This window comes from Branchiostoma floridae, chromosome 2, assembly GCF_000003815.2.
Source record: "Branchiostoma floridae strain S238N-H82 chromosome 2, Bfl_VNyyK, whole genome shotgun sequence".
NCBI lineage: Eukaryota > Metazoa > Chordata > Leptocardii > Amphioxiformes > Branchiostomatidae > Branchiostoma > Branchiostoma floridae.
In genome coordinates this window covers 662,094-672,657 of record NC_049980.1, presented here as the reverse complement: position 1 = coordinate 672,657, position 10,564 = coordinate 662,094, and the positions used below count along the sequence as shown (strand labels likewise).

The 10,564-nt window shown below is 39.8% G+C and overlaps 1 protein-coding gene and 1 long non-coding RNA gene across 2 annotated transcripts; both read right to left on the bottom strand.

Annotated features, from left to right (window-relative positions):
• Nucleotides 1-2,093: 2,093 nt before the first annotated feature.
• LOC118410185 (peroxisomal carnitine O-octanoyltransferase-like) lies at nucleotides 2,094-5,644 on the bottom strand. Its single transcript, XM_035811727.1, has 7 exons — nucleotides 5,528-5,644; nucleotides 5,133-5,226; nucleotides 4,836-4,949; nucleotides 4,565-4,666; nucleotides 3,684-3,767; nucleotides 2,943-3,050; nucleotides 2,094-2,472 (listed from the first exon to the last, which is right to left on the bottom strand). The coding sequence occupies exons 1-7, from the start codon at nucleotides 5,578-5,580 to the stop codon at nucleotides 2,338-2,340; spliced, it is 690 nt and encodes a 229-aa protein (XP_035667620.1). The 5' UTR covers nucleotides 5,581-5,644; the 3' UTR covers nucleotides 2,094-2,337.
• A 2,404-nt stretch (nucleotides 5,645-8,048) lies between these two features.
• Nucleotides 8,049-10,170, bottom strand: LOC118431919. Its single transcript, XR_004833021.1, has 3 exons — nucleotides 9,934-10,170; nucleotides 9,299-9,477; nucleotides 8,049-8,184 (listed from the first exon to the last, which is right to left on the bottom strand). It is a non-coding gene; the product is annotated as an uncharacterized LOC118431919 (long non-coding RNA).
• Between the last annotated feature and the right edge of the window lie 394 nt (nucleotides 10,171-10,564).

The window sequence follows — 10,564 nt, the reverse complement described above, 5'->3', positions numbered from 1 at the left end:
AACAAAACTCATTATCAATCTGAACAGAAGGAGCCATTCTCCCCTTGCAGTGAGTTATTGCCTCTAGCTCTGGCATATGTTTCGCTCCTTTATATGGGGCAGTGCCGGCATATGCCCTACTTTCTCGTGTGTATTGCTCCTTCTGATTGGTCCGAATGAATCGACACTGGTGCCGGTGTCGATTCATTCGGACCAATCAGAAGGGGGATACACACAGGCCTGGCCGGAATCTTTGCGTTACGGCGTCATAACCAACGTGGAACGGGGCCTTCTGATTGGTCCGCGCCGCCTGGCTATATGATAATTCTCAGTAAAGAGTGCCTGATGACGTCATAAGTGAGAAGTGAGAAGTTGGCGCATGTCCCTGAGTGACTTCTGTACACTGGCCGACATGTCCTCAGCACTGGTCTCCTTACAACTCTTCCAGGCACTCACACTGTAGGTCAACCTACAAGTAAAGGGAAAAACATTTCTTCAAAAATCATATGAAATACTGAAAATTATCATTTCGCCCAACAACATATTGCAACCAGCTAGCTATGATAAGAAACAACATAGCTGGTCCTAGATAATGGAAAAGTTATGAGCAATTTTACTACCTCACAGCAAACTAGAAAAGGTTTAGTTATCCTTGATATCAGGTTTCCAATTTTCATTATGAGTGCAGGAATTGAAGTACGTAATACACAGAATGATAGCAAACCTGTCTGGTTGGATGTTGTATACGATGCATTGAAAATTTATGAGCCAGGTTACTACCTCCTAGCAGACTAGAAAATATCCGAATGAAAGCTCATCTGTGTGAGGTAATTCCATATTGCAAAACATTCGCCACAGAAGTTTGGAAGAGAGAATGTCAAAATTGTAAAGAAATATAAATGGCTAGAAAACAGTAAGTGTATCTAGATCTTATTCGACGTTTTACGTCTGTCGTACGTACGTACTGAATTGTTTGCCATTTACTGTCTCAAAGTCTGACCTTTTAGAAGATGTTTTAAAAATGGCCTAATGACGCCCGGGATTGGAGAACTTTCTGCTTACCTGTTTGTGTAGGCAGCATCACTGAAGATTGAAGGAAGAGGGATTCCTGCACTTTGAGATATAACTCGAAGACCAAGCAGGTGACGGTCACAGCCTGAAGAAAACAAAAAAATTAAGAACACTTTTGCTACCCTCACTACAATATCTATATATAAAGTACATTAAAGTTTTTTAATCAATTAAAATTATTGCTATGGCACGATGTCTATCAAGAAGTCAACAAAAGCGGCGTATTTTACTACTGTATGCCTATATGGCGATTCACTAAAAATGTATACGTCAGAAAAAGTACGATTACCCAGCATGTTTTTTGCCTCCTCCGTAAGTTGTATATGCTTCTTCAACGCCACCATCATTAGTTCTTTCTTCTCCTTAATCTAACAAGAGAAGAAAAGAAACATTATGGTATCATATGAAGGGTGTTGACGGATATATTTCTTTCCAAGAATAACTTCGGGTTAGTGTAAAAAGACAATATTTTGGACGAAAAAACTTTTTTATTTATTTATTTTTTTCATTTTGGAACATGACTTTAACCACCAGAATTCGTTTAATAAGCAATGCACGTGTACTTAATCGAATAATCAACAGCTGCATACCGGTACCGTGTTGTCAATCATGGCCTTACACCAGGGTTTCAGCCATTGCAGGAAACGGATTCTGCGGTCTCGGTCCGGCCGTGGTAGTACTGCCGCAGCGTCGCCGGCTGGTGCGTGGGCGCTGGTCTGACGTCATGATTTGGGAAGGCAAAAGTATGGCAAAACCCCAAACGTTACTAGTGAATAGTTAACTTCGCACCTAAGGTCACCATGATTTAGATATATTCGGACATACTGACCTTGTTTTAACAATGACGCTAGCCTGGTTACCAAACCCCAGCTCGATCTCAAGTATCTATCGTGCAGGGGTCTGGCCGGATGACATAGGCCGGCTTCTCAATTTTGCTCCTTATAGTGGGAAAAAACTCCACCAATAGAACAGCAGCAATATCAGCAGGAGGTAATTACACCCCTACCATTATTGGTTAAAGACCCTCAACTGTATTTTTAAAATCCATAACAGTGACCACTAAGCACCTGATTTGCTACTGTGACAGCCTGCTGACCAACTGTGGTGTGTTGTAGCTGGCTACCTGTGGTGTGAGTGGTCATCAATCCTAGGTTCTCCTCCCTCTGATCAAGGGCCTTCGAGATACTTTTTACAGCCATCCTGCCAGACCCCAACACGAAAGATATTTGAGGTTGGGGTATGGTATCCAGGCTACAATGACGCCGTGTCAGTCTGTGATTGTTGTACTTACATTCCGTGCATCCTGAAGTAGGCTAGCTGTAGTGCAGCCTGCATATAGGCCTCAGGGTGGAGCTTAAAACTACGGATGAACTTCTTCCCATAGTCCGTGAAGCTGGGGCAGATTAGTTCCAAGTCCGAAGCCTGGGTCGAACATATGAGATTAGAACCTGCACATAGTATAAATCACTGATAGAATATAGTCTATAATGTTTTTCAAGATTGTCAAAGTTCCTATCAAAGTTCGTAGAATGCACTATTCCAAGAGTTAGGTGGACTGAACTCAGGCCTTGAAAAACATGTTTTCCATGAGATTATCGTATGCGAAAGGGCACCGACACACATTGTCAACAATCATAACAATAGCAAAGCAAACAGTTCGTGGCTTTTACGGCCGTGGACGGCGTCCCCAAGCCTCCTGTAGCTTCCACCGAGGATTTTTGCCCATCAAGGTTGACGGATTGGTATTAAAATCTTTCCGTCACATGCAGCAAATTTCCGTCATTTGAGGAAAAACGGACGCTGGCTAGAGCCCTGGGTCTATAGTACTTTTGCAACTAAACTGCAAGGTATTGGTTTGCAGTTTGAAGTTGCTGATAGGAGTACTGATCTACCTGTTGGCTGAATGTTTCCTCAGTGTGAATTATTGCATCACGTATCTCGTCATCTATGGTGAAAGTCAATTCGTCTGGTTCCGAAACGGGCCTGTCGGGAACCTGGTACTGTGAAAGTTAAGTAACGATGTCACAACAGCGAAGAATACACAAGTGAAATGGATTATACAATTCTTTGTTGTACAACAAAAAAGTACCCGCCAACGCTTTGTTAATTCTTCTGTCCACTTCAGCAGATCAACAAGTGAGAAGAATACGGTCCCACCACACGTGGGTGAGCTTGTATCGCCCTCAACACCACTGCAGTACTGCCATCAGTAATGACGTAGCAGAAGGACTATCGAACAATGTGCTACAAAGAACTGTTCTGTCGTGTTAGTGCCTTTTGTATCTTCCTCACTTTGATATCATTTTTGTAAATATCTTTGATGGTTACTAATACAGTGTATATATGGCGATGAGATGTAAAATTCAAAGATATATTATCAACTCCACCTCCACGAAAATCGGCTCTAACGGCCGGATTTAGCACTTTCTAGTCCAAAAAAGGCACAAGCATACAAATATATTAACAGTGTAATTTCTTACTCCACAACCACAGCCGTGTTCATAAAACGATGATATGGCACATTTAGTGCTACTGTACACAGTACAAACGAACGAAGTAAATTTGGGCATCCGATATACCCTACAGGTGGTGTTAACAGAATAATAATTAATGAAAAATTGGAAGTATGTTACCTTTTGAATCGGTCCACTCCTCTGTGTCTGAGCAAAAAGGAAGTTTCCAAAATAGGTACCAACCATGCCATCCGCTGGAGTATGCTGAAAATATAATCAATAATCAATAATAGCCTTTATTGCACATTCATGCCCTATCGGGCTAAGTACAGGCATATAGATACAAAAGGTAGTAATGCAGTACACATGGTTTCTAAAACATGGATTGTAAAACTAGCCTAATACATTTGTTCGGCTTCTTTTCGTTTCTCAGTTATGTTAGATATGTAGCTTGAGATGTGTTTGTATAATGTCGTTCGATCAAACCTAAAAAAATGAATTTTTCAACAATAGACAAAGATTCAAAGCGAGGGAACTTTCCTATAATATAGCTAAAAAGAATACTTCTATTATTACCATATAAACTACAATCTAATAAAAAGTGGGCTTCATCTTCGACCTTGTTCAGGTTACAGAACTGACAGATTTTTTGCTCCAGAGGTGTGCGGTTGTGCCTCCCTGATTCAACACGGAGTTTGTGGCAGCTGATTCGCAGTTTGGTGATTGTAGTTCTTTGTCGTTCGTTCGGAATATAAACGTTAAGCCTTAGAGAACTTAAGAAATAAAGATCTTGTCCACAGGAGTATAAAGACGTTGGGAAACCGTTATGCGACATACTTATTTGTGCAAAGAATATTGAAATGACAGTGTCACTGAATAAGATAACGGATGCTATCTGAAATGTCTGACTGTTTCCAAAATCATATCCAGTTGCTTGCGTAATTGATATTTGGCGAATATTGAAATTATTTTGGTTAACGACAATTGTTGAACAATGCGTATAATAGGCAAGATCTGTTCCAATGTAAGTATATACATTATGTATGTAAACAAAAACATACCTCGATGTGGCTAGCGAACAAACCGTTCTTGAAGAACACCTCAGTGTGGATATGGTCAAACCATCTGTTCTTGCAACTCCCTACCAAAGCCTGGTGAAGGACCTGGACAGGGTAAAATGCACTATAATGTCACGTTGTTCTGACTCTGCAAACTAAACAATACCAGTCCAGATAGAATTTTAAAATCTCTTAAAAGCAAAAACGTTTTGCTAAAAGCTACATGTGTTAGCACAGGTGCCCTAAGATGTACGCTTAAACCAACGCCACTTACCTCCCCCATGTCCTTTGGCATGGCATCGTCAAACGCCAAGACTACGATACTCTTCTCAATGACGGACAGGTTACGAGCATTGACTGGGTCCATCTCCACCATTTTCTCTCTAGTCTGTGTCAGCAAAATGATTATGCTTTAGTCCTCCTTTTGAACGCCGACAACCATTAAGACTTCCAAAAAATAAAGTCTGCTGCCTTTCTTATTGATACGCAACTTTGTAGATTTGTTTCATATGACATACTTTGATTTTTGTAAACATTCTCACAAACATGGACGTTCTACCACTTTACATACCTTTGCCCATTCTGTCCTGTTTCCCGCAGTTAGCACAGCGATGTTAGGTCCCTCACCGACCTTTTCACAGTGTTTTTTGACGGCTTGAAGTTGTCTGGAAAAGAGGAAAATGAGAAAATTCGTACCAATCGAAATCTATAATTAGTTAACCTGAGGTAACCTTGCTGCGCGATAATCAAGACCGAAATTAATGCGTCGGATGGTCTATAGATTTATCAGTACCAGAACAAAATAGTTTTCGTTCAATGAAGTTCTGAAATGTCTGGTCGTTTTCAAAACTTGCTTTTCAAAAGTTCCATACGTAATTTTTGTATTAAGTAACTTGGGTTGAGCTTTTGAGCTTTAGAAGTTTAGGATTAAACGCAATCCTTAGTTTTTAATTCAACGATAATCACATTTTAAGTTCCGCAGGAGTTAGAGGTTCTCCCTCTTGATCGATGACCTCCATCTTGAACGCACGACCCTTGCACAGCACGGTGATGTGGGTGGGTGATGGGCCTTCTGATTCTGTGCAAAATCAGCGAAGAGAATCTCGCATTACACTGCTTAGATATATACAATACACATTGTCGCTACAGCTGGCAAACAATTGCAATAGCACTGTGTAAAGGGTCAGCATGTAAAAATGCTTTACAGAGGTAAGCGCACTCCATCGTTAGGCGGGGGTGGGAGCTATTTAGGCGGGGGAGGGGGGTCTTTGAGGCTGGCGCCAACTTTCATATCATATAACGTCAGAATGGCTACTGACACCAAATTTCGTGAGTTTTCTTAAAATATAGTTGGCAACAATTTCATGGAGTTTGGAAAATTTTCAATTTTTTTCGTTTGTTGACAGGTATTGAAAATCGCTAGTTTCATTTCCAACAATGTATTTTCATCTTTATTTGGGGATATCACTGCTATATCCTTACATAAATAAAATGTCTTGTTATATACAGAGTATCTTTCATAATCAAATATGAACGAATTATTCTAATTTGGTGGCGTAATCGGCCAAAATCCAAGATGGCCGACCCTATGACCAGAACAAGAATTACTAGCTTATTTCCATTTTTTTTTAGTGATTATTTGCCGTAAGAAAATTCAATCTGCAATGTGGTGGATATATCATGGCTGAGCTCCACCCGTATCTTTGATATGTACGTCATTTTATGGCGTCATTTTGACGTCAACCATACTGCTATTGGCAACACAAGTCATAACATACATTGTCATTCTGTCATCTGCACTTACCGTTACATTTTTGTAGCATACCTTGCATTTTTCTTGGTATCCCCTTTTTTTACGGTTTCAGCCAATATAGTCAATTTGATTACGTCACCATTACGTCTTATTAGTTATTAAGCCTACATCATTCTCTAAAATTTGGCGGTTATATGGTAAGTCGTTAAGAATTACAGGAGCTAGAAGGGGCAGGCCTCTAGCCTCTAATTTTGACGTCGTATAGCTCCCAAACGGCTAGTGCTAGAACAACCAAACCTGGTGACTTTTCCTAGAATATTGTTGGCAACAATGTACGAAAAATAGAGTCAGTTTAAAATTTTCGTGTTGCCATGGCAACGGGTTGCTGAAAGGCAAATTTAAAAAAAAATCATTAACTTTGGTTTAAGCAATGGGATTTTAAGATTTTCTTTAATATCTAACACATCTTAGTTGAACATTTGTAATTAAATAATCATAAATTAGGCTAATGAGATGACGTAATTGGTCAAAATTCAAGATGGCAGACAACATCATGATGAAAAGTATAACCAGCTATCACACGGATTTGATAACTACTTGGTATTTTTTTACATACAACATTTTCATGGGGTTTTAGTGTTAAATGTTGGAAAAATGTGTCTTAAAACATTTAAGGTTGATGATCCAAGATAGGTAATCTACGGATGACATTTTTTGACGTCATTTTGACGTCGTTGCGTCGGCTTTTGACAACAGAAGTCTCATAATACTGAAATATTGATAAGAAACCTTTAATGGTAGTTTTTTGTATGAAACATTTCGGTATCATGGGAATTCCCCGTTTTAGCCCCAAAAAATCAATTAAAGACGTCATTATTACGTCATATTACGTCATAATGATGTGAAATTTCAGGAATTATAAAAATCGACGAGCATATAACACCCTGCAATAAGGATACTTTGTGATCGCACTGTAACCCGTTTTGAAAATACGAAGGGGGGCCGAATGAGTCCCCTCCCCCCCGCAGTCCAGGGAATGCCAAAAAAAACCAAGTCTGGATAGGGTTAATTATTCACGACTGCAGTATCTTACTAGATTTCGCGAATCGGTGCAAAACTTTGCAAAAAAAGTATCTTTATCCCAAAACAAAGTCGTCAAGTATCATTGGATCTTAAAGGCACTTTTTTTTTTCAAATTCATTTTAAGTTATTTTTACACACGGTAAGTTCAAATAACACTATATCAACCCTCATTGAGCAAATATGAGATGTCGTTGGGTGATGAGATCTTATTGAAAATCTGAGCGCTGCCCGCGCCGCTGGGGCATCCATCATTTCAAAATTTTGGAACGCACGCGAACATGACCGATGAGTCCCGAACGCTTCTGGAGATATCGTCACTTGTTCGAATCAGGTTTCGATTTGCGAACGCGCGAATCAGATTGAATTCCCTCGGTGACCTCACGCGTTCGAAAATTACCGACGGGAAACCGTTAGTGGCTCGATCCTGTTTAATTTAATGAAGTACCCAATAAATGAAAGGGGTCCGTTTGCGGCATGTTTGTGCGTTATTTAAACGCTGATAGTACGAAATAATGATACAAATGTGCTATACCGCTAGTATGGTGAAGTAACTTAAATGTCAATATCGTACCGATTCGTCTCATCCAGAATTTTTCAAATTTTGATGCTCTAAAAATCGCTCTGGGTCCCTTTAACGGTGTCAAAATGAGCATACCTGTCGTGAAATGACTGACAATCTTGTCCATGGTCACACCAGGAAATCCTGTGAGCCGAGAACATGTTACGAAACTGGTCCATGCAGAACGGCCGTCCTGTCAGCACAGTCTTGTCAACTGGTATCTGCTCTCTAGAATACGAAAACATAATAATTATGTTATCTTCACAAAAGGGAACCTATTGTTATGTTACCTTCACAGAAGGGAACATACTGTTTTTGCTCAGCTTCTAACAACGTTATTTATTCTGCAAACATAATATATGAATATCACTGCACCTTGGTCATTTGGTCCCAAAAAGATATAAAAAATGATTTAATGGGACAAAAAAGGGTGAAAAACTGGCAATCTTTACACAAAATCGAACTTTCGAGCCACCATAGAACTTTAGAACTATGTTCTGTGGAACCAATAGTCGCAGGTTTAGAAGGTCATGTTCGAAATGTGGTAAGCGACCGCGGCTATGGAACACGGGAGGTGTCCGCCCGTCGAATGATGGCTTTATCTTGTTTTGGACGGCCCTAACTGGGGCAGAGGCCGCTGGATAATTTATGGTATCTATTGTGCTAAGAAGTAATAAAAGATCAGGAAATTAGCAGTCCATTGACATTGTTTAATTGCTATTGTTTTGCTTGCAAACCGACTGTTTTTTCAATGTATCTCCTGTCCCGGAAATGATATAGTCTTGACAATTGGGTGGTAGACAGCTTTCAGCGTCATGACATAGTGGGCCTTAGTTTCAGCCCCCTAACATCTAATTTTGGAACTGCAGTGAAATTTTTGTCAAGGCATTCCTGATATCTGCAGAGAGGAATGATGGATTGCCATCATTTTAGGCATGCAGGTAGCTTAGGCAAAGATGTTCATAATGATATACATTTTATGCAAATGAGGACAATATTTGCATAATTAATGAGGAAATTGTATAATTCCAATATTTTAATAACTTGACTTCAATGAATCTAGCAAATGTACATTATGATGGATGGAACATAAGCAGATGCCAAATATGCTGATTAGGAACTGATTTGCATAGTATGTGTGAAAATTGCAATGATATTTGCTCAATGATTAATGGTGGGAATTTAATACTTGACATGTGTATGTAAGTCAATGATGAACATCACCATGCATGAATCATGAAAATGTGCAAGTCTGTTGCATAAAATTTACAGAAGCTTGAGTGTTTCATGGAGGTATGAGGTCGCCGAACTCTAGTTCGGAAAAGAATTCTCGTAGACTTACTTCCTAAGGAGTTTCCACAGACAGAGAGATGCCCAGAGGAACAGCGGAATCCTGTCTGCCGGTTTCACCCCTGCAGGCCACATGTGGTCCATGACGGGCACCATCCCGACGATGTTGGAAGAAAGGGGGAGGGAGTGCCTTGACTGAAGGTACATCACATCCACCCACCAGTCTTCAAGCTGAGGACATTACGATACAGAAAAAAATATTCAAAGACGCTTTACATGGTTTCTAGGTTATATCATTGCTGGGAAAATACGATCTTGTTTTGTCCAGTTTTAGGGGTATGCCGCCTGTAGTTTTATACACTGTAAGACACGGTATACACCTCTTGAAGGCAAAGCTAGCTAATACATTGACATGTATGTACATTGATAATTTCTACATTTTTTATACAGGGAAGTCGAAATTTCACCAAAGATTGTAGGTTAAAAGCAAAAGGTTAATTACTAGGAACATAGCAAACGATCATGTACATGTATGTCACATTGATTAAAAGTCCAACTAAACTAACATCTTCTATATCAATAAGTAATTTACATTTTGTACAAAATAACGTTTTAAAAACGTGCAGTCCTTTTTTTGGTTGATGGCCCATATTTCAGACTAAGCGTCGCATCCGTTATCTTACGTACCCAATTCCTCTTAACCTTTGCCCTCTCCAGTAATTGTTGATGCAGCGATTGGCCGACCCCTTCTTCAAACTCTCTCACCAACGCCTCTGTTTGTTTGTATTCCTCGGCCGTTACAAACGGTTTCACTGGTTACGCAAAAAAATATATCAGCATTGTTATTGTGTATTTATCAGTGTAGTTATCAACAGATTGACAATTTTTGTTCGCTTACATAGCTGTCTTGTACGCACGGTTTTATCAGTGTCTGTTAATGTTATGATAGTCTTGTATTGAATAAGCAAGCGTGCGCTAATAGCAATGTATATTACTAAGTAAACTGGTAAAGTTCACACGGTGCTGCTCCTCGGTCATCTCAATACCAGATAACCATACCGGTCAAGTACCTTTGACCCTTTACTGACGTCACACTTCCGTTCCGGAAGTGCGACTTAGGTTTTGGGTCATTACAACTTGAGAAGGATCAGAGGACTGATCGAAAGCTTGTTGGTAAGCGCTTTATTTTGTGTACGGATATAAAGTCTTGAAAATTGTATAATTATACCTGACTCTAGTACTGTCCAGTGTGTTCTTGAGAGGAGGTACAGGTAAAGGTGGGAGAGAGTCCTGGTACTTCCAGGTTCGCTCTCCACAC